We start from the raw sequence: 26,842 nt of genomic DNA on the forward strand, positions 1-26,842 counted from the left end.
ATACCCATACCCATACCATTACTAATAATTTGAAACACTTTCCATGCTACCAAATAATATAATGTACTCCAGCATCACATGAAACAAGTGAATACAGTGGAAGAGAGCATTATATATCTTCCAAAAAAGGAAACTGTGTATTTCCCAGTGCATATAATTATGAGGGAAATGCTTTTGCGATTAATGTTTCATTTTCTCCTCTAAATTTTCCAATAAATAAATTTATAAAGGAGAATAGTTCTTTGTTTCAAACTCTTTATTTGGTAAGACCTGATAGCATGGGCAAATGCACGATACATACAGAATATTTACAACTTATGTCATTTTACAAGGAGTGAGAAATAGCTTCTGAAAGACAAGGTATGAAAAATAAGTTTAAAATATATCAATAAATGATATAAAAAGCAACATGGCTTCTACGGTAATGAAAAAACGTGAATCACAACTTAAGCCAAGGCTACCGTCTTGAAAATTTACAAAAATTACTTAAAGAAAATTAAATTATTTAATAAATTATGTAATATGAAAACATTGAACCAATAGTCATTGCTAAGGTATCAAATTATTTAAAAGTAGGTGAAATCAGAAATTATTATAATTAATAAATATCACAGCATTATATATACATTCTCGAGATATTTACAATAATGGCCCATTCATGGTGCTTTGTTTAAAAAAAAGAATTTACAAGCCTAGGCAGCAAGCATACTGGTAACAAGTACAGACACAAATTTCATATTTCATTTCTTCCCTAAGTGTAGTAGCTTACATTTCTTTTAAGCTCGCAAATTAGTTGAATGTCCTTCATAAACTTTATATCTTAATACTGCAAAATATCAAAATACTGGAGTAATATTATACAGCCCCCCCACCCAGAAAGTTGAATTGAGAAAGTCAAAGTTACTGTTTTACTGTCAGATGCACCATAAAAACTGAAATGAATGAAAGTTCTGAGTTTACCAATAAAATTTTCCTGAACTGTGGACTGATAGGGCTGCGATTTCATGCTACTACTAAATTTAGTGTGTTATGCCAAATTTTGCACTTTGTGCGTATGTTCTTTAAATAATTGCTAAATGCAGCATTACATCATTATCTGCCCATGGCTTTATGCCCACAATCACACAACACAAAAATCATTGCAAATAAACCTATTATATAAATAATGTACACAGAAAATTGCACATATAGGTGCCTCTTGTTGAATTTCAAAAAAACATTCTGGGAACAAGAAAGACTCCCGACTTCCTCAACGGAGTGGAGAAGATGACAGCGACGACAGACTCCCTGGACCGGAGTTGACACTCAATTTGTCAATATCATCATCAGCTTGATTATTGCGTAGTTCTTGCAGTGTATAAACAAATTTGCTCCATTCATCAAGACGTGGTTGTGCCAATTGCTGTAATTGAAAAAAGTCTTTAAGTAATATGTTATATATTAACACAATGGAAGTGATTAAAATATCTGCCCCCCCCCCCAACCCGCCCGGCAAAAAAAAAAAAAAAAAAAAAAAAAAAAAAAAAAAAAAAAAAAAAAAAAAAATAATAATAATAATAATAATAATAATAATAATTTGCCAGGTACTTGTATCCACATGAGCAACTGTATTAGAGATGCTATCTTGGAGTGAGAACACTCCTATGCAATCAATGCTTTTGATCACAGCCTGACTCCGTTCGCCAGACACCAGATGCACGGAGGAATGCCTCGTTCTGAAGTCTTGCAAGCTCAGGGACTTTCACATGCCGCAGTGTAAAGGATGTACTGTAAGTATCTTGGTTCAGGAAAAACTGCATTGAGTGCCACTACAATGACAGGAGTTACTATCAAATATTGTGGATTCTAACAATGAATGGAGGGTCTAAAATGGTGCAAATAAGTGTGAATTCAGTACAGGAGAACAACAACTGGTGATAGCTATGTCATGAAGAACCACTTTCTTGCTGTGCAATAGAACATGCATTGAGGGAAAGAAAAGAAAGGGGAGGCCACCTGATAGAATTTTATACAGAGTATAATTTAACCACTGCTAACGCTTGGTTTAAGAACCATTAACAATTACTACATATGTGGAAGAGACCTTGAGATTCTACAGTTTTCAGGTATACTGTGTAATGGTCAGACATATTTTGGAATCCAACTTTAAACTGCAATATATTTACAAAGGCAAATAAGTGACTGACTTTAATTTATTGGTTATGAGCTACAAATCAAAATTGAAGAGTTTTGTATTGTTTTTATCCCATTTCACATTTTTCAGAATTCAATTACATAGGTCTGTATATCAACCACTGAAAATATTTCAGCAACCTTCTGCACATGTATTTTTCAAATTATCTATTACATAATTTTGAAAAGCTTATATCTGTGGACTGAATCACTTATCAGAGAGTGATGGAGTGATATGAGTGACAGAAAAAGTCTAATTATTCGCTTTGAGCCAAGACTCCACCTGTATTGGCTTTGCTTGTCCTTCCCCGAAGTCCTCAGTACAGCATGAAATTTCATTTACTATCGCAGTGTGGCATTGTTTGGTCAGCACAACTCTCTTCAGTTCAGCAAATCATGGTGCCAGCACAATTTATGCTTCACTATTTGTTTGTGAAATCAAGGACGTTAATTGAACTAGTAGATGTTTGCAAAGAGGCAGTCTAGTGATCTATCTTGCACAAGCCTTTAAAAATGAATGGGATTGACAGAAGAGGGGAATGAGGATTCTCAGTACATATTATATAGTCACATAAGACATGAAATTATATTACAACACCATGCAGAAACATCCCCCAGCTTGTCACAAGCGAGTAACTCCCGTAACTGGGGAGAGGATGCTGTTTTGATCAAGACTGACACAGATCTCATTTAGGTCAAGCCCTCCACCTCCCCGAACTTGTCCTCTAAATGCTCAACAACAAACTGAGGCTTCATCGTCATGAAAGATTCCCCATCAGCTCTCGTACATACAAGGTACCAGGGCGAATAAGATCTGCTGCCATCCTTAGCCTGAAGTTCCTCCCACGGTGTGGCCAGGGAGGGGAATGATTTGGGGTTGTACTTCTGTGCGTTGAATTGAGCTCGTGATCACTTAGAGACTGCTGGTGTTTCACCACCAGCAAGAGATGATGGGCAATGCTTTGTCGCGTGTCATCCGCCATCATGCCACCCACTCCGACCAGGGGGCCTCCCCACAGCGCCACCCAGCCGCAGCAAAGGCTACCTGACAGGATGGCCATTGCAGGGAGTCCCGATGCCCCAGAGGGATGGGCATCTACTCCTTGACATACATGGGGAATTAAAGGCGCAGGCATCAGCAGAGCATTCCCTGGGTGGTCAGGGGGCTACAACCAAGAGCGTACATGGCAGCCCCACCACAACGGACTGGCTACCGTGCTGAATATCAGGTGCAAAGAAGTGCATGGTCATCGTCGATGCAGAAATCGACACTGCATAGTGCATGGTGGAAAACGCACCCAGGAATGTGTCCTTGCCCAAGAGATGGAGAATGGGCAGGACTGCAATGCAACAATGAGAAAGTGGGCTAAACATCTCAATGCAGGATTGGCATGATGCACCTTCCCCAATTGGCTTGCTCTTTGGGAAAATTTTGAAGAATGGAGGTAAAACCCTACAGGGGACCGTCACACAAATGCCGAAACATGTGAAACTCCTTGTAGTCTCCTCATACGACAGGCAGGAATACCTCGTGCCTACTCTAACCCCTGGACCCCCAGGGGGACAAGTCATATGCAGTGCAACTGCACTGACATTTAAATGCAGTGTGTTCAGAATTTCCCCCTCCCCCCACTCTCTCAGTGTGGCGTGGCAGTGGGGGAAATGTGCAGCAAGACTGAGCACAAAAAAAATTGACACAAGATGTTTGAAATCAGCAAACAACGTTCTCCGAAAGTTTTTACTCTGAGTGAAGTCCACTGATTTTATTTTATTTGATAGTGTTTTGTGATAAATTAAATATGTATGTCTCTGTATCCATTTCTTCACCCAAATATTTTCTGAACTTTGTTTTTAGTGCCTACTCTGATTTTAGCTGTGACACAGTAAACTTCCATTTGCCTGTCTCATGACACCTCTATTGGAAACGCTACTAGAAATATGCGGAGCAAATTCCTGGAATTAACTTGTTGAAGTGACTTGCAGAAGTAAACTTGTACAAGTCCTAATGTAAACATGTCAGAAAGTGCTTGTAGAAGGTACTTGTTTGTGGACACACGACTCAAGATTCATAAAATTGAGTAGGTATGCTGTCCTAGAAAAAAAACCAGGACTCCCATTTTACGGGTAATTATTGCATCCAACAGTACAACACTGCTGGCACTTACCCATGTAATTCAGGAGTGGCCAAGATTTCAGCTCATAACCCATGCCCTGGCATAAGTACCATAGTGCTCAGTCTTGCTGCACATTTCCCCCACTGCCACGCCACACTGAGAGAGTGGGGGGAGGGGGAAATTCTGAACACACTGCATTTAAATGTCAGTGCAGTTGCACTGCATATGACTTGTCCCCCCTGGGGGTCCAGGGGTTAGAGTAGGCACGAGGTATTCCTGCCTGTCGTATGAGGAGACTACAAGGAGTTTCACACGTTTCGGCGTTTGTGTGACGGTCCCCTGTAGGGTTTTACCTCCATTCTTCAAAATTTTCCCAAAGAGCAAGCCAATTGGGGAAGGTGCATCATGCCAATCCTGCATTGAGATGTTTAGCCCACTTTCTCATTGTTGCATTGCAGTCCTGCCCATTCTCCATCTCTTGGGCAAGGACACATTCCTGGGTGCGTTTTCCACCATGCACTATGCAGTGTCGATTTCTGCATCGACGATGACCATGCACTTCTTTGCACCTGATATTCAGCACGGTAGCCAGTCCGTTGTGGTGGGGCTGCCATGTACGCTCTTGGTTGTAGCCCCCTGACCACCCAGGGAATGCTCTGCTGATGCCTGCGCCTTTAATTCCCCATGTATGTCAAGGAGTAGATGCCCATCCCCCTGGGGCATCGGGACTCCCTGCAATGGCCATCCTGTCAGGTAGCCTTTGCTGCGGCTGGGTGGCGCTGTGGGGAGGCCCCCTGGTCGGAGTGGGTGGCATGATGGCGGATGACACGTGACAAAGCATTGCCCATCATCTCTTGCTGGTGGTGAAACACCAGCAGTCTCTAAGTGATCACGAGCTCAATTCAATGCACAGAAGTACAACCCCAAATCATTCCCCTCCCTGGCCACACCGTGGGAGGAACTTCAGGCTAAGGATGGCAGCAGATCTTATTCGCCCTGGTACCTTGTTTGTACGAGAGCTGATGGGGAATCTTTCATGACGATGAAGCCTCAGTTTGTTGTTGAGCATTTAGAGGACAAGTTCGGGGAGGTGGAGGGCTTGACCTAAATGAGATCTGTGTCAGTCTTGATCAAAACAGCATCCTCTCCCCAGTTACGGGAGTTACTCGCTTGTGACAAGCTGGGGGATGTTTCTGCATGGTGTTGTAATATAATTTCATGTCTTATGTGACTATATAATATGTACTGAGAATTCTCATTCCCCTCTTCTGTCAGTCCCATTCATTTTTAAAGGCTTGTGCAAGATAGATTATTTATTTTTAATTCCAAAACGTAATGTACTTTGTGGATAGCCCTTGTACAATGCCACGCTTCAAACGTACATTCTCATAAATCTTTTCCTCAAATTAAGGCCTAAGTTTGATACCAGTAGATTTCTCTTGATTACATATACCCTTTTTGCCATTGCTAGTCTGCTTTTGATGTCCTCCTTGCTCCATCCACCATTGGTTATTTTGCCCCTAGGTTGCAGAATTCCTCAACTTCATTTACTCTGTGACCATCAACTCCTGATGTTAAGTTTCTCACTGTTCTCATTACTTTTGTCTTTCTTCAATTTAATCTTAATCACTATTCTATACTCATTAGACCGTTCTTTCCATTCAGCAGACCACGTAATTGTTCTTCACTTTCACTGAGGATAACAGTGTCATCAGCGAATCATATCACTGAATCCTTTCAGCTTGTATTTTAATTCCACTCCTGGACCTCTCTTTTATTTCCATCATTGCTTCTTCTGTGTATAGATTGGACAGTAGGGGTGAAAGACTACATTCCTGTCCTACATCCTTTTTAATCTGAGCACTTCATTCTTGGTCTTCCACTCTTATTATTCCCTCTTGGCTCTTGTGCACATTGTATATTACCTGTCTCTCCCTGTATAGCTTACCCCTATTGTCCTCAGAATTTGGAACATCTTGCACCATTTGACACTGTCAAACGCTTTTTCCAGGTTGACAAATCCTATGAAGGCGCCTTGATTTTACTTTAGTCTTGCTTCTATTATCAACAAAATGTCAGAATTGTCTCTCTGGTGCATTTACCTTTCCTAAAGCCAAACTGATCATCATCTAAAACATCATCAATCGTCTTTTCCAGTCATCTGTATATTATTCTTGTCAGCCACTTTGGTTCATGAACTGTTACGCTGATCCTCATATTTGTCAGCTTTTGCAGTCTTCAGAACTGTGCAGGTGATATTTTTCCAAAAGTCAGGTGGTATATAGCAAGATTCATATGTTCTATACACCAACACAGATGGTTGTTGTGATGCTACTTCACCACTGATTTTCGAAATTCTGATGCAATGCTATCTATCCCTTCTGCCTTATTTGATCTGAAGTCTTAAAAAACTCTTTCAAATACATATTCTAATACTGGAGACCCTATCTCTTCTAAATCTACTCTTATTTCTTCTTCTATCACATCAGACCAATCTTTCCCCTCAGAGGCCTTCAATGTACTCTTTCCACCTATCCACTCTCATCTGCATTTAACAGTGAATTTCCATCACATTCTTAATGTTACTACCCTTGCTTTTAATTTCACTGAAGTTTGTTTTGACTTGCCTATATGCTGAGTCAGACCTTTGGACAACCATTTCTTTTTCAATTTCTTCATGTTTTTCACGCAGCAATTTCATCTTAGCTTCCTGCACTTCCTATTTGTATCATTCTCAGTGACATGCATATCTATATTCCCAAATTTCACTGACTAGTTTTGAACTTCCTTCTTTCATCAACCAACTAAAGTATTTCTTCAGTTACCCATGGTTCTTTCGCAGTTATCTTCTCTGTACCTATGTTTTTCTTCCCAACTTCTGTTTTTCCCCTTTTTAGAGATGTCCATTGTTCTTCATCTGTAGTGCCCATTGAGGTATTCCTTATTGCCTCAGAGAACTTCAAATGTATCTCTTCATGCCTTAGTACTTCCATATCCCACTTCTTTGCGTATTGATTCTCTGTGACTAATCTCAAACTTCAGCCACTCTTCATCACTATTAAATTGTGATCTGGATCTATAGCTGCTCGTGGATATGCCTTACAATCAGTACCTGATTTCTGAATCTGTCTGACCATGATGTAATCTAACTGAACTCTTCTCATACCTCTCAGCCTTTTCCAAGTATACCACCACCTCTTGCGATTCCTAAACAGAGTATTCGCTATTACTAGCTGAAATTTATTACACAAATCTATTAGCCTTTCTCCTCTCTTATTGCTAGAACCTAGCCCATATTCTCCCATAACCCCTTTTTCTATTCCTTCCCCTACAACAGCATTCCAGTTCCTGAAGACCATAAGATTTTCATCTGCCTTTATGCATTGCATTACCTGTTCAGTATCCTCATGTAATTTCTCTATCTCGTCATCTTCAGCTTGGGAAGTCATCATGTACAGGGCTATTACAAATGATTGAAGCGATTTCATAAATTCACTATAGCTCCATTCACTGACATATGGTCACGACACACTACAGATACGTGGAAAAACTCAAAGTTTTGTTCGGCTGAAGCCGCACTTCAGGTTTCTGCCGCCAGAGCGCTCGAGAGCGCAGTGAGACAAAATGGCGACAGGAGACGAGAAAGCGTATGTCGTGCTTGAAATGCACTCACATCAGTCAGTCATAACAGTGCAACGACACTTCAGGACGAAGTTCAACAAAGATCCACCAACTGCTAACTCCATTCGGCGGTGGTATGCGCAGTTTAAAGCTTCTGGATGCCTCTGTCAGGGGACATCAACGGGTCGGCCTGCAGTGAGCGAAGAAACGGTTGAACGCGTGCGGGCAAGTTTCACGCGTAGCCCGCGGAAGTCGACAAATAAAGCAATCAGGGAGCTAAATGTACCACAGCCAATGGTTTGGAAAATCTTACGGAAAAGGATAAAGCAGAAGCCTTACTGTTTACAATTGCTACAAGCCCTGACACCCTATGACAAAGTCAACCGCTTTGAATTTTCGGCGCGGTTGCAACAGCTCATGGAAGAGGATGCGTCCAGTGCGAAACATGTTTTCAGTGATGAAGCAACATTTTTTCTTAGTGGTGAAGTGAACAGACACAATGTGTGAATCTGGGCGGTAGAGAATCCTCACGCGTTCATGCAACAAATTCACAATTCACCAAAAGTTAACGTGTTTTGTGCAATCTCACGGTTTAAAGTTTACGGTCCCTTTTTCTTCTGCGAAAAAAACGTTACAGGACACGTGTATCTGGACATGCTGGAAAATTGGCTCATGCCACAACTGGAGACCGACAGCACCGACTTCATCTTTCAACAGGATGGTGCTCCACCGCGCTTCCATCATGATGTTCGGGATTTCTTAAACAGGAGATTGGAAAACCGATGGATCGGTCGTGGTGGAGATCATGATCAGCAATTCATGTCATGGCCTCCACGCCCTCCCGACTTAACCCCACGCAATTTCTATGTGTGGGGTTATTTGAAAGATTCATCAACGATGCTTTCGAACTCATTGATGGGGACATGCTGCGCCGAGTGTGGGAGGAACTTGATTATCAGCTTGATGTCTGCCGAATCACTAAAGGAGCACATATCGAACATTTGTGAATGCCTAAAAAAACTTTTTGAGTTTGTGTATGTGTGTGTAAAGCATTGCGAAAATATCTCAAATAATAACGTTATTGTAGAGCTGTGAAATCGCTTCAATCATTTGTAATAACCCTGTATATCTGAACTATCATTTTCTTGATTCTGATGAGAACAACCCTATCACTGAATCGTTCACAATAACATACTCTTTGCCCTACCTTCCTATTCATGATGAATCCTACTGCTGTTGTACCATTTTCTGCTGCTGTTGATATTACCCTATATTCATCTGACCAGAAATCCTTGTCTTTGTTCCATTTCACTTCACTGACCACTACTATATCTATATCGAGCCTTTGCATCTCCCTTTTCAGATTTTCTAACTCCCCTGCCACTTTTAAGCATTTGACATTCCACACCCTGACTCGTAATATGTTATCCTTTCATTGGTTATTCAATCTTTTCCTCACAGCTACCTCCCCCATGGCAGTCCCTCCCAGAGATATGAATGGGGGACTATTCCGGAATATTTTGCCGTTAGAGGGATCACCATGACACTCTTTCAATCACAGGACATATGTTCTGTGGATACACATTACGTGTCATTAATGCAGTGGTTTCCATTGCCTTCTGCAACCTCATGCCATTGATCATTGCTGATTATTCCACCTTTAGTGGCAGTTTCACACCCCATGGGCAGCAGAGTACTCTTAACTTATCCACTCATCTACTCTCTTTGCCAAGGCCAGTGTCAGAATGAGGGTGACTTCTAATGCTGGAAGTCTTGAGCCACCAATTCTGATTTTTATCCAAAATTTAAGCAGTCGCAAGTTATATTGCCAAGAGATGGCATTTTAATTACTTTTTGAGTTTTGCAAACGATTGATTCTTGAGGAAGGTTCACATATACAACTTATAAATTTTTCATTGAAATTGGCCAAACTATCATGAATTAAAGTCTGCTGCTGTGAAAATTATGGCATTACCATCTAGCATTACAGTCACCACAACTCCAGACAGCAGCAAAGCTTGAGCAGAATCTGAGTCGGTCCTGCTGGTCTAGCGTGTGCCTGAAAACTAAAAGGTTGTGGGCTCATTATCAAAGCCCCTGCTACTTTCTTCTACCTATATATGAAGGTAGTCTCACACAACTACTGTAAAGGTCTTGATTACTTTTTCCACTATTGCATACATTGATTTGCAAGGAAGATTGGTTTACTTAATTCATAAATATCTGGTGCAAAGTGGCTGAACTATTTTTCCTGTGTGTATATGAAGGCTATTTTCAAGAATTACTGTAAGGATTTTGATACTCGCAGCTGACTGGTGCGACATCCTCACCAAAAACCAAGTGGCTGTGGAGATGCAGTGAGTTTGACATATGACCCACGTTGTTGGCCGGTTGTAGTCTGGCAGCCCCACTCACGCCTTCAGGCACTGCAGTATGTCAGTAAGTGGCATATGGTACTTATATCATTTAATTTATAAGAAAGTGATGATATTCAGTTATGTAATGTTTATGATTTATTGATGAACAAAATTAAGTCACCTGTTCTCTCATATTTAATCCTAACTCTATGCAGTGTCCCACGAAAGATATTACTGCTACGCCAGACTGTCATCCGGTCTCATATACAATATGTATAACAAGGAAAATTTACTTAAGAAAACTGTAAAATTGTGATGGAACTTACTTTAAAAGGCCTAGGAGACTTTGATATGTTGGTGATGGTTAGACAGGAAGACCAGTTCTCTCAGACTGCTAGGGTGGGACAGACCTAACTGTTTCGAGTTAGCTGGATATAACTTGAACTTAATAATACAGCACACAGCTTATATCTGGTATTGTTATGCATTTAACAGTTAGCTGATCTTCGCATGATCAATTGGTTGTTGTACCTCTTCTTGAGTGGTACCTTTCTGTTTTTTCAGCATGGCACATTCTATTACAAGCATAATAGTACTGTACACATAACACATGTCATATAGCTGATTTTGTATGCTATACACACACGCTCAATAATCAGATACGACTGCTTACCACGTAGTTTGGTCCATTTATACCCCAAACCCCAAAATTTGAAATTTTTAGTAGAACACATAAATAGATTGAATGCAATTCAGGCGGTTTATTAAATCGCAGCTACATATTATTGTTCAATATTTTCTTCTTTAGCTACCGTGACTGTTTGGATAGCCGAACCCCCCACCCCCCTTTATCTGATAATATTTTCCAGAATATTTTTAAATTCATTTAACCCTTTAAATAATAGTTCCCTTATTTCCAAATTGTTCTTTGACACTAAAAAATGATCTGAACTTGCTTCCCAGTGTCTCATCCAGTCTGCTCGTTCTGTCTCATAAAGAAGGGTGTGTGTATGTGTACGTGTGTGGGTGCACACGCATCCATCCTCACAACAATACAGTAGAAACCAGTTTCAAATATTTTTTCTTCACAGACCATACACACTGCCAAAATATGTAAACAACATATCCCTCAGACATTTGTATTTGAGAGTAGCATGTGAATTCCAGTTCTGCTACACTATTGGGGGGGGGGGGGGGGGGCAAGAGTGTTGTTACATACGGAAAGGTGGGAATGGAGGAGGGAGACCACACAGAACCCAGGAAGAAAGTGACTCATCTGTTGCGAGGATAAGGAGAAACAAAGATCTAGTATAACAATACTGTGTGTATAATGGATGACCTCGTGTGCTGTAGTATTCTTTTAAATATGTCTACTGACATACTGGAATTTTACCTCTTAAAGATAAATACTGCCCAGCTGTTCGGTCTCTTTGTATCTGAGGAAAACTCATTTATAGGAGAGATGTAAATATGGGAGGCAACATATAAAACTGTTCATTATATTTAACATATTCACCAGAAACAGAATTTCTTGAGATTATGGATTGCACTTTATCATCATCTTTTTTGTTCTGTGCAGTCAACTTACTCATCCCTGGACTCTCTCCAGCACTACCTTTTTAACATATTGATGTTTCTGAATCTGTTCTGTTCCTTATCCCATTGTCTGGACAGTCTAAGGACTGAGTTCCAGTACAAAAAAGAATCCGCTGTTGGAACTTTTGTTATGTGATGTTTACTTGATAATGGTAAATTAAGGGCTAAGTAAGGTCATAGTATCAACCTAAAGGCAAACTGTATGGTTAAGACATATGTTACGAAAGTTATAGATCTACGAAGAGTTGGTGACTCGACAGAAAAAAGAAGCCCCTGTTCTTGTTATAAAGGTAATTTATCATTATTCATTGGCAATACATTTTATCTACTTCAACAAAAACATTCGCAAGTTCTGGTTGAAAATCATGAATGGTTTAGGCATAAAGGAGATGACTCACCAAAAGGCAGAAGCACTGCATCGCGGATAGGCACAAAAACAAGAGGTATGGAGCTTGGCTACAATGTGCTCAGCACAATGTATGGCAACAGGCGTGTGAGTGACTGTGTGGGTGTCTGTGTGCATGTTTTTACTACATGCTAGAAAAAGGAAGTGCATTTCGAAAGCTGGCCAAGCTCCATACCTTCTGTTTGTAATATATATTGAAGCCACTTATATTCAAATTACTTATGATGAAAATCATATATTAATGAGAATACAGAAATAATAAGTGAAAGTCCTTTTACACTTTTCTAAGAACTTGAAAATGTAATGGTGGAGAATTACTTTTTAAATACATATTTCATAAAACATCAGCCATTTTAGTAATTGTATTGACCTTTAATTGGAAACCCTCTGTTTTATATGTATTTCATATTTAACAAACATGTTATAGTTTCCACTTTTCTTCCAAAACAATTCAGAATTGTTAACTTATTTCAATTTCTTCGGCGGAATACTTTTCTAACTTGTTTTCTAGTTCATAAATATATTCCAAAGTTTTGATGTTACGTCTATAGCAGAAATATATTTGAAACAATGCAAACTCCAGGTAGGAATACCAACAATGTAGTAAAAGATAAGATCGCTACTTACATCCCCCATGACGTTGCATTCTGGTTTCATATGTTGGAGTTGGCGGTAATGTGTGCATGAGGTGTGCTTGCTTTGTGTGTGTGTGTGTGTGTGTGTGTGTGTGTGTGTGTGTGTGTGTGTGTGTGTCTTTACTGATGAAAGCTGTGGCTGGAAGCTTCACATGCGTGTCTTTTGATCGTGCCTCTCTGCAACTTGACGTGTCTTCTTTACATTAAATGGCAATCTATCTTTTCTTACATTGCAGAAATATATTTCTTTCTTATATTCACAGCTGTATTTGGCAAAAATTTAGCAGAAATCCAATGCAGTTAGAAGACTCTGACATATGGTGCCTACATATTTATTTATTTAACTTGGCAAGATTAGGGCCATCAGGCCTCTCTCATATCTAACAAGGTATTCGACATAACATGTATCAGGACAGGCTTTCAAACTCTTGCTCTTTTATAGTAAAAGTACACAAATTCTCACACACAATAACAAAGACACCCAAACGTACACTCAAGGGTCTGTAAGAGCTCGAAATCTTGGGTCAGTACTGTTTTATGTTATGTGTTTCTATGCTCCATAGAACAAGTGTTTATTTTTCCCTTATTTTACATATTGTTCCATCCAGCAATTTCCATTATTCTTATAAAAATTGCGCCCCCCCCCACCCCTCCCCCCTCACACATGCACACAGTTTCTATTAGTACATAAGTACAACAATAATTAGAAATTATGGCAAAGTACGTTTTTAATTATGAGAGATAGGAGCAATGGACATGACAAAAGGGTGGAAGATGGGGAGGGGGGGGGGGGGGAGAGAGAGAGAGAGAGAGAGAGAGAGAGAGAGAGAGAGAGAGAGAGAGAGAGAGAGAGAAATGGGCTAACTCACAGTTAATGAATATAAGGGGAAGAGAAGGCAGTGTGACTTGGAGGAAGGGAAATGGAGAGAAGCATAACTGGGAGAAGATAGGAGCATTGGCTTTACTATTTGACAGATGGAAAATTGGTCATATAAGTTAATTTTTGTGGAAACTTAATGGGGATGACAGAAAGAAGCACTTCAGCTTCTTCTTAAAAGAGTAGGGCATTGAATTGCACACACAATACAAGGCAGGTTATTAACGCGATGGACAAAAGCAACAGCAAAGGAGTTTGTGAAGGAGGAGGGGGCAGGGAATCACCCAGTAATTTTACTCCCTACATGACTTCATAACATCTCCCTGCAAATTAGAGTTATTTTATTTCTCACAACACTACTTCCCAACAAACCTCATGTATCTCAACAAGGGCACCTGACGTGAAATGGTTCAAACTTCTTCGAATGCTGTCCGGAAGAGGTGCTAGCATTGCTTGTCTATCATTGCTAAGTTTCCTTCTGATTGGACTTACATTCAACACAACGGTTAGTTCGCTAGCATTAACATGGCAATGAACACTGCTACACATAGTATAGCTATTATTAAGTTGCCAGTGTTAAGAGGGAAAGCAGTAGCAGCCTGAATTGTTTCCACTTGTAATGAGTTTGAGTTCTACTGATTCAGAACTAGACAGCCTAGGATTCAAGGAAGCCTTGCCATCATATTATGCCATGTACATAGGTTAACCCATCAATATTGTTTCTTTAAGCATAAATGGTGGAAAGTTTATAATTGTGTTAACACAACAGGGAATGTGAATTAACATTATGACCATAAGAGTGACTGCAGAACCGATAGAAAAATGACGTAAAGTGGAAGAAAATGTTACTTCCTGATATATGGAAGAGGGATAATGCTGTATTAGAATTATGCCAGTCAACTACTCAATTGCAGATGACTGGTTGGTTACATGTAACTAAACTTAAAAACCCAGAAAAGCACCCTAGCTCTTGAGCTATTATTCTTCTCCTAGTTGTTATACCTACCTACCTATCCCCCCCCCCCCCCCCCTCTCTCATTTACTATGACACTGGATGTTGTTGTCTGGGGGAGGTGTACAAGAAGACCTCTATTTAGGAGAGAGAGCAGCTACAACCTAAATTACAAACAAAGTTTTAAAGAAATGTTGCAAAATACCTACCTCACCAACATCAAAAACCCAAATTTTTCCCATATCATCACCAACAGTTACATGCAAACCAGATGGAGTCCAAGAAACACGATTGAGAGCAGGATTTCCATCTACTGTAATACTGGCTGTGGGTACCTGCAGAAAGAGCAAAAAGAAAGTTATTCTTTACTTCACAGCAATACTGTAAATAGTTGTGAATCAGTCTAGTCCAATTCAGAAAAGTTTCCAGCAGCTCAAACTGAAAACTGACTCAAGGGTTCATACTACACCACTAAATGCATCAACTGTCATACTGTATTCCAAAAAAACAAGAGGTCCTCAGTACATAAATTTGTTAGTCATGCATCGTAATTTTAAATAATGGTCTGTCTACACAGCTGGGTGGCCAGTGTGCCTGACTGCCAGGTGGGAGGCCAGGATTCAACTCCCAGCACTGTTGGAGATTTTATCCAGTGACTCAGTGTTGTATTGTCCTCAACATCATTTCATCATCATTGAATTTCAAGTCACCGAAGTGGCTTCAGACAGACTTGGACTAGGAGGTCAACAACCCCGGATGGCGTTTCCTGGCCAGTAATGCCATACAATATTTCATTTCCTTTAACTAATTGAATTAAAAAGGAGGAAATAAGCAGTAAATGCTAATTAGACATGCAGTTATTGAACATAAGGAAAAAAGACAAACCGTACATGTTACATTGTCACAACAGGAAAATGTTTACATGATTATTATCCATTTAGTTAAATTTATTGTAATTAATTTCTGCAAACCACATTTTGTATTTTCATTTACTGATAAAAATGAACAATACATCGAGTGTACAGATGCAATCTTCCATTGTACTGCTTCTTAAAAGCTAGATTCTTGTCCTTTACATGTGACAGCCCCTGAACATGGCAATGCTGTATTGGAAAATGAAAACAAAAATTGCCCCCTTTGCTGTGTGAAGAGACACTTATTGTGCATTACAGCAATGGCAGCATGCATGTTTGACACAAACTTGGCCACAGTCTCACACAGAATACAGAGACTAAACTGCTCCACAAACTCTTAAAATCACACAAACATGGTTAATGATTAGTAATGATAAGTGATGTAACCAATGAAAGTTGAAGCTTTACAACAATTTTTTTTCTGCCACAATAACTAAATTGGTTTGTCTTGCATTTCAATCTGATGCAAAGAAAGTGACAACAGAGTTGATAGATAAATGTTATATTTTCAACTGTGTACACAAAATTGTTCTTCAAAGTACCCACTGGTCTCTGTGACTCTTATAACAAACACTCCCCAAAAAATGTACAAAAAACCATGCTTCCTCCTAAATATTTCTGGATATTATTCCCCTCTTTTCAAACAAAATACAACGTCCCACAAATGTTTGATGGGATTCATGCTGGATGATCTAGGTGGCCAAATCATTCACTTGAATTGGGCCCTATGACATGGCACATTGTCATTCATAAAAATTCCATCATTGTTCAGTGACATGAATGGCTGCAAACGGTTAATGGTCGGTTCAGATGGATGAGGGGATCCAGTTCATTCGCTGTTAAGAAAGCTCACATTATTACGGAGCCACCACCCAGCTTGCAAGGTGCTTTGTTGACAATTTGGGTCCACAGCTTAGTGTTGTCTCCACTCCACTTCAACCCCGCGACCAGCTCTTATCAAATGAAACTGAGATTCATTTGACCAGGCCATGGTTTTCAAGCTGTCTAGGCTCCAAATGATATAGTCATGAGCCCAGGAAAATCTCTCTAGGCGATGTCATGCTCTCAGCAAAGTCACTTGCGTCAGTTGCCTGCTGCCATAGCCCATTAATGCCGAATTTTGCCACATTTTCCTACTGGATACATTAGTCATACATCCCACACTGTTTTCTATGCTCATTTCATGCAGTGTTGCTTATGTCAGCACTGAAAACTCAATGCAAATGCCACTGTGCTCAGTCATTAAATGAAGGCAGTTTGCCACTGCATTGTCTGTGGTGAGAGGTAATGCCTGAAATTTGGTATTCTTGGTGTACTGTAGACACTATGGATCTCAGAATATTGAATTCCCTAACAATTTTTGGAATGGAATGTCCCATACGTCTAGCTCCAACTACCATTTTGCATTCAAAGTTTGCTAATTCCTGATGTGAGACCACAATCACACTGGAAACCTTTCCACATGCATTATCCAAGTACAAATAACAGCTATGCCAATGTGCTGCCTTTTTATACCTTGTGTATGCGATACTATCGCCATCTGTATGTGCATATCGCTATCGCATGACTTTCGTCACTTCAGTGTAGAATATAAAAATTAATTCCATTTAGCTGCTACAAGGTTTATTGATTCTGTATTATAGGCTTATTTCAGCATTAGTGCCATTTTCTAGCACAACCTGCAATTAATATGAACTGTATAGATCTTGCCCACTTGGTGGTAACTGATGTTTGACAGATTCACTTATGTCTAGGTTTTCTTGATGTCCATACATATCGCATATTTTTGTGGTCGTCTTTTGCTGTCTTTAACTATTGTGAAACATTATACGTTTAAAGTAATTTTGAGAGTTGGTTTGATGTTTGACAGCTGTATGACACACTTCAAAGATGCTATATGTATACATTTATTTATATTTATCATAGAAGAAGTTTGGGTTGTCAACTATAGGTTACACAAAACTGCAGACAACCTAAACGTCATCTATGATAAATATAAATAAATGTAAACATCTTTGAAGTATGTGAAACAGCTGTCAAACTTCAAACCAACTGTCACAATTACATGAAATAAATAACGTTTCACAATAAACAAAGACAGCAAAAAATGACCATACAAAGATGTGCCATATATACATTACGAAAACCTTGTATAGCATAACTTTATTTACCTATACAAATTTGCCATCGCTAGCTGCACCCCATTAGATATGGAAGCAAAGCTGGTGGTGAGGATATGATTCAGAACAGATATGCAATTTAAAAACTTTATTTGCATTTGGTTGTTGAATAACCTGTGGTTTATGACTAGATCAACTCTCATTCACTGTAACTACAGTACAGAAAAAAAGGCTAGCCACATTTTACACTCTGTAGATATCCCAAAACCTGACTGAGCGCAGTAACCTAAACCTGAAGTAACCCTACAGTTCACATGTTGCAGACGAATATTTAAAACAGACCCACAATTATACTCTTGAAATGATGTCTTCAGTCACTGAATGTATTCTCAGTTACAGAGTTTAGAAAAAGGCGATACATTTTGCGATTCGTAACTAATACTAAATCATCTGCAGTACATTTCCAGTCATTTTGGGCACAAATGGCCCCCTCCCCCCCACCCCCCATGAACCATATACCTTGCCGTTGGTGGGGAGGCTTGCGTGCCTCAGCAACACAGATAACCGTACCGTAGGTGCAACCACAACGGAGGGGTATCTGTTGAGAGGCCAGACAAACATATGGTTCCTGAAGAGGGGCAGCAGCCTTTTCAGTAGTTGCAGGGGCAACAGTCTGGATGATTGACTGATCTGGCCTTGCAACACTAACCAAAACGGCCTTGCTGTGCTGGTACTGTGAATGGATGAAAGCAAGGGGAAACTATGGCCGTAATTTTTCCCGAGGGCATGCAGCTTTACTGTATGGATAAATGATGATGGCGTCCTCTTGGGTAAAATATTCCGGAGGTAAAATAGACCCCCTTTCGGATCTCCAGGCGGGGACTACTCAAGAGGACATCGTTATCAGAAGAAAGAAAAACTGGCGTTCTGCGGATCAGAGTGTGGAATGTCAGATCCCTTAATCGGGCAGGCAGGTTAGAAAATTTAAAAAGGGGAATGGATAGATTAAAGTTAGATATAGTGGTAATTAGTGAAGTTCGGTGGCAGGAGGAACAAGACTTCTGGTCAGGTGAATACAGGGTTATAAATACAAAATGCAGGAGTAGGTTTAATAATGAATAAAAAAATAGGAGTTCGGGTAAGCTACTGCAAACAACATAATGAATGCATTATTGTGGCCAAGATAGATATGAAGCCCACGCCTACGACAGTAGTACAAGTCTATATGCCAACTAGCTCTGCAGATGACGAAGAAATTAAAGAAATGTACAATGAGATAAAAGAAATTATTCAGATAGTGAAGGGAGACACAAATTTAATAGTCTGGGGGACTGGAATTCGATAGTAGGAAGAGGAAGAGAAGGAAACGTAGCAGGTGAATATGGATTGGGGATAAGAAATGAAAGAGGAAGCCGCCTGGTAGAATATTGCACAGAGCGCAACTTAATCATAGCTAACACTTGGTTCAAGAATCATAAAAGAAGGTTCTATACATGGAAGAAGCCTGGAGATACTGACAGGTTTTAGATAGATTATATAATGATAAGACAGAGATTCAGGAACCAGGTTCTAAATTGTAAAACATTACCAGGGGCAGATGTGGACTCTGACCACAATTTATTGGTTATGAACTGTAGATTAAAACTGAAGAACCTGCAAAAAGGTGGGAATTTAAGGAGATGGGACCTGGATAATCTGACAAAACCAGAGGTTGCACAGAGTTTCACGGAGAGCATAAAGGAACAATTGACAAGAATGGGGGAAAGAAATACAGTAGAAGAAGAATGGGTAGCTTTGAGGGATGAAGTAGTGAAGGCAGCAGACGATAAAGTAGGTAAAAAGACGAGGGCTAGTAGAAATCCCTGGGTGACAGAAGAAGTATTGAATTTAATTGATGAAAGAAGAAAATATAAAAATGCACTAAATGAAACAGGCAAGAAGGAATACAAACGTCTCAAAAATGAGATTGTCAGGAAGTGCAAAATGGCTAAGCAGGGATGGCTAGAGGACAAATGTAAGGATGTAGAGGCTTATCTCATGAGGGGTAAGATAGATACTGCCTACAGGAAAATTAAAGAGACCTTTGGAGAAAAGAGAACCACTTGTATGAATATCAAGAGCTCAGATGGAAACCCAGTTCTAAGCAAAGAAGGGAAAGCAGAAAGGTGGAAGGAGTTTATAGAGGGACTATACAAGGGTGATGTACTTGAGGGCAATGTTATAGAAAGGGTAGAGGATGTAGATGAAGATGAAATGGGAGATATGATACTGCGTGAAGAGTTTGATAGAGGACTGAATGACCTAAGTAGAAACAAGGCCCCGGGAGTAGACAACATTCCATTAGAACTACTGACAGCCTTGGGAGAGCCAGTCCTGACAAAAGTCTACCATCTGGTGAGTAAAATGTATGAGACAGGCGAAATACCCTCAGACTTCAAGAAGAATATAATAATTCCAAACCCAAAGAAAGCAGGCGTTGACAGATGTGAAAATTACCGAACTATCAGTTTAATAAGTCATGGCTGCAAAAAACTAATGCGAATTCTTTACAGACGAATGGAAAAACTGGTAGAAGCCGACATCGGGGAAGATCAGTTTGGATTCCGTAGAAATATTGGGAACACGTGAGGCAATACGGACCCTATGACTTATCTTAGAAGCAAGATTAAGAAAAGGCAAACCTACATTTCTAGCATTTGTAGACTTAGAGAAAGCTTTTGACAATGTTGACTGGAATACTCATTTTCAAATTCTGAAGGTGGCAGGGGTAAAATACAGGGAGCGAAAAGCTATTTACAATTTGTACAGAAACCGGATGGCAGTTATAAGAGTTGAGGGGTTTGAAAGGGAAGCAGTGGTTGGGAAGGGAGTGAGACAGGGTTGTAGCCTCTCCCCGATGTTATCTATATATTGAGCAAGCAGTAAAGGAAACAAAATAAAAATTCAGAGTAGGTATTAAAATCCATGGAGAAGAAATAAAAACTTTGAGGTTTGCCGATGACATTGTAATTCGGTCAGAGACAGCAAAGGACTTGGAAGAGCAGCTGAACTGAGGACAGTGTCTTGAAGGGAGGATATAAGATGAACAACAACAAAAGCAAAACGAGGATAATGGAATGTAGTCGAATTAAGTCAGGTGATGCTGAGGGAATTAGATTACGAAATGAGACACTTAAAGTAGTAAAGGAGTTTTGCTATTTGGGGAGCAAAATTACTGATGATGGTCGAAGTAGAGAGGATATAAAATGTAGACTGGCAATGGCAAGGAAATCATTTCTAAAGAAGATAAATTTGTTAACATAGAGTATAGATTTAAGTGTCAGGAAGTTGTTTCTGAAAGTATTTGTATGGAGTGTAGCCATGTATGGAAGTGAAACATGGACGATAAATAGTTTGGACAAGAAGAGAATAGAAGCTTTCGAAATGTGGTGCTACAGAAGAATGCTGAAGATTAGATGGGTAGATCATATAACTAATGTAGAGGTACTGATTAGAATTGGGGAGAAGAGGAGTCTGTGGCACAACTTGACTAGAAGAAGGGATCGGTTGGTAGGACATGTTCTGAGGCATCGAGGGATCACCAATTTAGTGTTGAAGGGCAGCATGGAGGGTAAAAATCATAGAGGGAGACCAAGAGATGAATACAATAAGCAGATTCAGAAGGATGTAGGCTGCAGTAGGTACTGGGAGATGATGAAGCTTGTACAGGATAGAGTAGCATGGAGAGCTGCATCAAACCAGTCTCAGGACTGAAGACAACAACAACAACAACAACAACGCATAATTATTCAGTCAGATCTTGATAAGATTTCAACATGGTGCAAAGATTGGCAACTCACTCTAAATGTTCAGAAATGTAAAACTGTGCACTTCAAAAAATGAAAAAATGTAGTATCCTATGACAACTATAATGTCAATGAGTCACTGTTGGAATCGGCCAACTCATACAAATACCTAGGTGTAACAATTTGTAGAGATATGAAATTGAATGATCACGTAGGTTTGGACGTGGGTGAAGCAGGTGGTGGACTCCAGTTTGTTGGTAGAATACTGGGGAAGTGTAATCAGTCTACTAAAGAGATTGCTTACAAATCACTCGAGTGACCCACCCTAGAATATTGCTCAAATGTGTGGGCCCCGTACCAGTTAGGACTAACAGGGGATATTGAACATATACAGAGAAAGGCAGCACAAACGGTTACAGGTTTGTTTAATTCAGGGGAGATTGTCAGAGATAGTGAAGGGATTGAAATGGCAGATCTTGAAAACATACATAAACTATGCCAAGAAAGTCTATTAACAATTCTTCAAGAACAGGCTTTAAATGATTACGTTAGGGATATACAACAACTCCTACACATTGCTCACACAGGCATCATGAGGATAAGATTAGAATAATTGAATAATTACTGCACGTGCGCGCGCGCGCACACACACACACACACACACACACACACACACACACACACACACACACACACACACACACACAGGCATTCAAACAATCATTCTTCCCGCACTTCATACATGAATGGAGCAGGTAACTGGTAAAATGGAACATACCCTCTGCCATGCACCTCATATTGGTTTGTAGAGTATAGATGTAGATATAGATGTAAAAGTGGTAATTTATGTTTCTGAGAAAATTAATAGTACATTAAGATTTCTCTCATCAAGGACTTTTAGATAGAACAATAATCTCTATTAAATTATGTTGTTTGGTTCGCATAAATGTTGAATTCTATTCCACTAATAATGTGTTAACTAAGGACATTAATTACTGTGGAAACAAATGAGCACAAATCTTGCTAATATTAGCTGTATAACTGCTACGGTTTAGCTACTTCATCAGAAAGTTAGTAATCAAATATATCTATACAAACGAATGTTATCATAGATAAATTAGAGACTTAAATGTCTGAGGGAAAATTTAAAAAATGGCTCAAATGGATCTGAGCACCATGGGACTTAACATATGAGGTCATCAGTCCCCTAGAACTTAGAACTACTTAAACCTAACTAACCTAAGGACATCACAAACATCCCTGCCGGAGCCAGGATTCGAACCTGCGATCATAGCGGTCACACGGTTCCAGACAGAAGTGCCTAGAACTGCTCGGCCACAGCGGCCGGCAGGGGAAATTTAATTTAAGATCTATACGATCACATGTAGTACAGCACTTCCCCATTACGTCCAATGCTGGGGTGCTATTCCAGTGTCGGAGAGCCCTGGTAATAGTGACAATATAAGGGGAGATGTGAATTGGAGTTTGTGTTGCGGAGGGTATTTGACTTGGGTAGTTCGTGCAGCTATGTTGATCATAATGCTATGGTGGTGTAATGGTCACCGTATCTGCCTAGTAAGCAAGAAGATCCGGGTTCGAGTCTCAGCCGCAGCACAAATTTTAATTCACTTCTTCAGCTTCCAACATTATCAATGGTAACAAAGGTTTAGATTAGTGTTTACAAATGAACAATGGTAACAACGTTTTAAATTAGTGTTATTTTGTAATTAGCACAGCTTCCTGGTAAAAAGTCACGTTAATGGGTTATAAGTAAACAAAATAATGTAACAAATAATAAAGTTAGGTATTGTGCACACTCTATATACAAGATCATACTGAATATATTGGGGGAGGGGAAGAAGAATACAACAGATGGATAGGATCCACCTGCTTTGTTGTACAAGACATTAAGTAAAACTGTCAAACATCTTCTAACCTACCATGAAGTAGGAAGTATCAGTATCGCTCATATTAATGGTAAGTTGTACTACACAAGGCCACTAATGCCAAAATAGGCCTGCAGCACAGAATCAATGAACCCTTCAGCAGCTAACTATCATCAGTTTTAATATAGAATTCATACTCTGACATATATTATGCTGCAAGCCCTACAGTGTGTAAGTTACTAACAAAACATAACATTCAAATAAACAATTAAAGTAAAATTTAACAATGGGAACTCCATGTTGGAATATCAACAGATTGCTACTTACTGTAAGGTTGAGATGTTACGTTGCAGAGAGGCACAACGGAAAGACACTTACACATTAGCTTTTGACCAAAACCTTAATCAGAAAAGGAAATGCACACGCGCATTGATGAAAAGCAGCATAAGGGCCAGGTTAGGAACTTCGAAGTGACGGTCAAACACACCAACATAAATTTACAACTTGTTAGAGTACGATGTCTAGCTACAGTAATAAGTTTGAGCAATTTTTTACTACAATGACAGACTTCAATCTAAAAACTTATCTTCACATTAGTAGTGCTCCAGAAGTGGCACCAGACATCGATGCTTTAGTGAAAATCAAAATAAGCAGTATTAACTGACACGCAGTATTTCAATTTTTAATGTGTGATTAAAATAGTCACAAAATACAAGTAATGGCCATCTGAACTTTGGCTAAAAACAAAACTGACTTAAGTCTGCATTGATTGTAAGAAATGACAGGCTTCATACTTAGCTGCACCACATTCCTCACGTCATCAATTGAAAGAAATGTACATTTCATTTCATCGTCATTTATAATCAATGCAATAGTCTTAAAGCCTGCATGAAGTGATACATCTATGAAGAATTAACACAGAATAGACTCACTGACAACAGCTGCCTACGTCCTTCTGATTCTTCCCACACTTCCAGCCCCCCTCCCTCCCCACCGTTAGTTGCTGCGAGCTGGTAGGTCCCTCACTGCTGTGGCGTGAGTGTGAGTGTGAGCGAGCTCATACTCACAGATAGGTGAACACTCCAGTTCTAAGATAAGTTGTAGGGTCAGGATGGCCTAGTGCACTCCTCTCATCTCTAGAACCCAAGATAACTTCTACAAGTTTTTCCATTCTTCTGTACTTAATTATTCTTAGAATTCCACAGCTATGACATATTAAACTGATGATTTAATAATATTAACATTGTTGGCATCTCTCTTTTTGATACAGAAATAATTACATTTTTGACACATGTAAATTATTCTTGCAGTATCTTACCTCCCATCTGATATTCATTTACTTCCTTTTTTCTTTCTATGATATTGTCTTCCCATTTGTTTTGCTCATACAGACCCTCTACATTTTCTTTCCATCTTTCAGCATTCCCATTGAAGTGTATCAGGCTGGCTTGGGCTTAACACTCATTTTACATATAATGAATGTTGTTTACTGAATATTTGGTTGCCTTTACATATTATTAATCAGGGTCCCGCCAGTCTGTAACCTGAATCCGTATGCCTTGGCTCAGACTTTGCCTCCTTACAAACTGCAGATAAAGGTGTTGACAATTACCTTCTCATTATCATTCACTCTTCCACATAATCAAGAAGTGAGATCAATTCACCTTCTTATATTATCTTCTAAATTATAACTCAATACACGTAAATGAGGACAGCTACAAACTTCTATACTGCCTCCCTGAACTACGTACATACTGTATTGTATTGTATGTTAACCGGGGGCCTAGGAACAATGGAGAGGCTCCATTCCTGCCGCAGCTGCAGTGGTCCACAACCCCATGACGACTACTGCAGTCCACTTCACCCCTCTGCCGCCCCACACCGAACCACTCTTTCAGGGTTATTGTGCGGTTTGGCCCCTGGTGCCTGCTTCTTTCATTTCTCTTCCCCGTGCATGACGTCCTACTATTTTTCCTTTTTGTTCTTTCCCTACTGTTGAATTCTAGCCACAATGAAAACTAAATTTTCATCTCTCTTTACTACTTTAAGAGTTCCTTTTATCTTGTCATACATTCTTTCAATATCCTCATCATCTGCACAGTTAGTAGGCATATAAACTTGTAATACTGGGGGGGGATTGGCTTCCTCTACCTTCAATACTAAGATGTGTGCACTACACTATTCATAGAAGTTCTCTCACAGGCCCATTCACTTTTTCATTATTAGATCTACTCCTGTATTATGCCTATTTGATTTTGTTTTGGTAACCCTGTATTGACCTGACCCTTGACCATATCTCACCATTCATTCCTGTTCTTCCAGCCACCAGAGTTCACTAATCCCCACTGTAATTTCAAACGATCTTCATTAATTCCCACTATATCTAACTTCAACTATGTTGCTCCTTTTTCTCAATTCTCCTGTGCACCTACCTATCTAGAATGTGGAATGCTATCTTACAGAATAATATGTTTTTTCCTGATTCCTTATTTTTGAGACAAATTACATTCATGCCAATTTTGTTTGAAATTTCTCCATGTGTTCCAGAGTAGTGATCAGAAGTGAGCTCTATTAACTCACTTTAAACTTGCCAACAGGTCCTATGACATCTCTGAAGTAATCATGCCCTTAGGTTCGGTGACTCAGCTCTCACGTCTGAAGTGTCAAGTCTCTGTTCCTGCCTATTGACTGGAAACTCATCTGCATCCATTTTTGGAAACACGAAGGCTATACTAGTGTAGAATGGAGAGCAAGTACACAAATTTGCAAATATAACCCAGGATTCGCATCACTGCTGCTACTTATGCAATCACAGGGAATTTGATTATTATATACCAATACAATCACTGAAAGGTTACAGTGAATATTGTTATTCAGTATCATTGAAGGCCATCTGACCCCAACAACTGATCATAGTAATTCATGATTACCCTTACACTCTTGCACACTTCAGTAAGAGAGAACAACTTGACTAGAATATAGAAACTGCAGTGTTACTGTTCTTAGACTTGTCATACTTGCAGAACTATGGCAGAAAGGAAGTTGTTATAGCACTGAGGTAACAGCTATGCTTTGATTTTTAATGTATGTAACCCACACCATTAGATTTGTACTCACTCCATTTAAGATCTCCAATTCCAGAGTATTGCTTACATGTTACCACTTTCCTCACCCCGACCTACAAATAGGTTACCACCTTACACACACATTAATTGTCTCCTGACACTAAGTCACATATGTACAATGCTTGTTTGGAATGAACAGTAGTTATATGTCTGGTCAATACAAAGAAAGAGGTAATCATTTTCCTACTATGTTAGTGATTCCTTTCCTGGGTCAGAGAAGAAACAAAGGAATGTTTCAAGCTTTCGATTCCATAGTTGAGAAGTATATAATTTCACCACTTA

At 39.6% G+C, this 26,842-nt stretch overlaps 1 protein-coding gene across 15 annotated transcripts in view; it reads right to left on the reverse strand.

Annotated features, from left to right (window-relative positions):
• Positions 1–238: 238 nt before the first annotated feature.
• The window catches only part of LOC126412831 (cytoplasmic dynein 1 intermediate chain-like), a 190,330-nt gene continuing 163,726 nt past the window's right edge, over positions 239–26,842 (reverse strand). For all 15 annotated transcript variants that reach the window (XM_050082675.1, XM_050082673.1, XM_050082677.1 and 12 more), the window contains 2 exons: positions 14,940–15,065; positions 239–1,402 (listed from right to left, as the gene is read on the reverse strand). In XM_050082675.1, the coding sequence (XP_049938632.1) occupies positions 1,250–1,402; positions 14,940–15,065 (279 nt within the window). In that variant the 3' untranslated portion in view covers positions 239–1,249. The remainder of the gene's footprint in view (positions 1,403–14,939; positions 15,066–26,842) is intronic.

Source organism: Schistocerca serialis, chromosome 7 (genome assembly GCF_023864345.2).
Source record: "Schistocerca serialis cubense isolate TAMUIC-IGC-003099 chromosome 7, iqSchSeri2.2, whole genome shotgun sequence".
NCBI lineage: Eukaryota > Metazoa > Arthropoda > Insecta > Orthoptera > Acrididae > Schistocerca > Schistocerca serialis.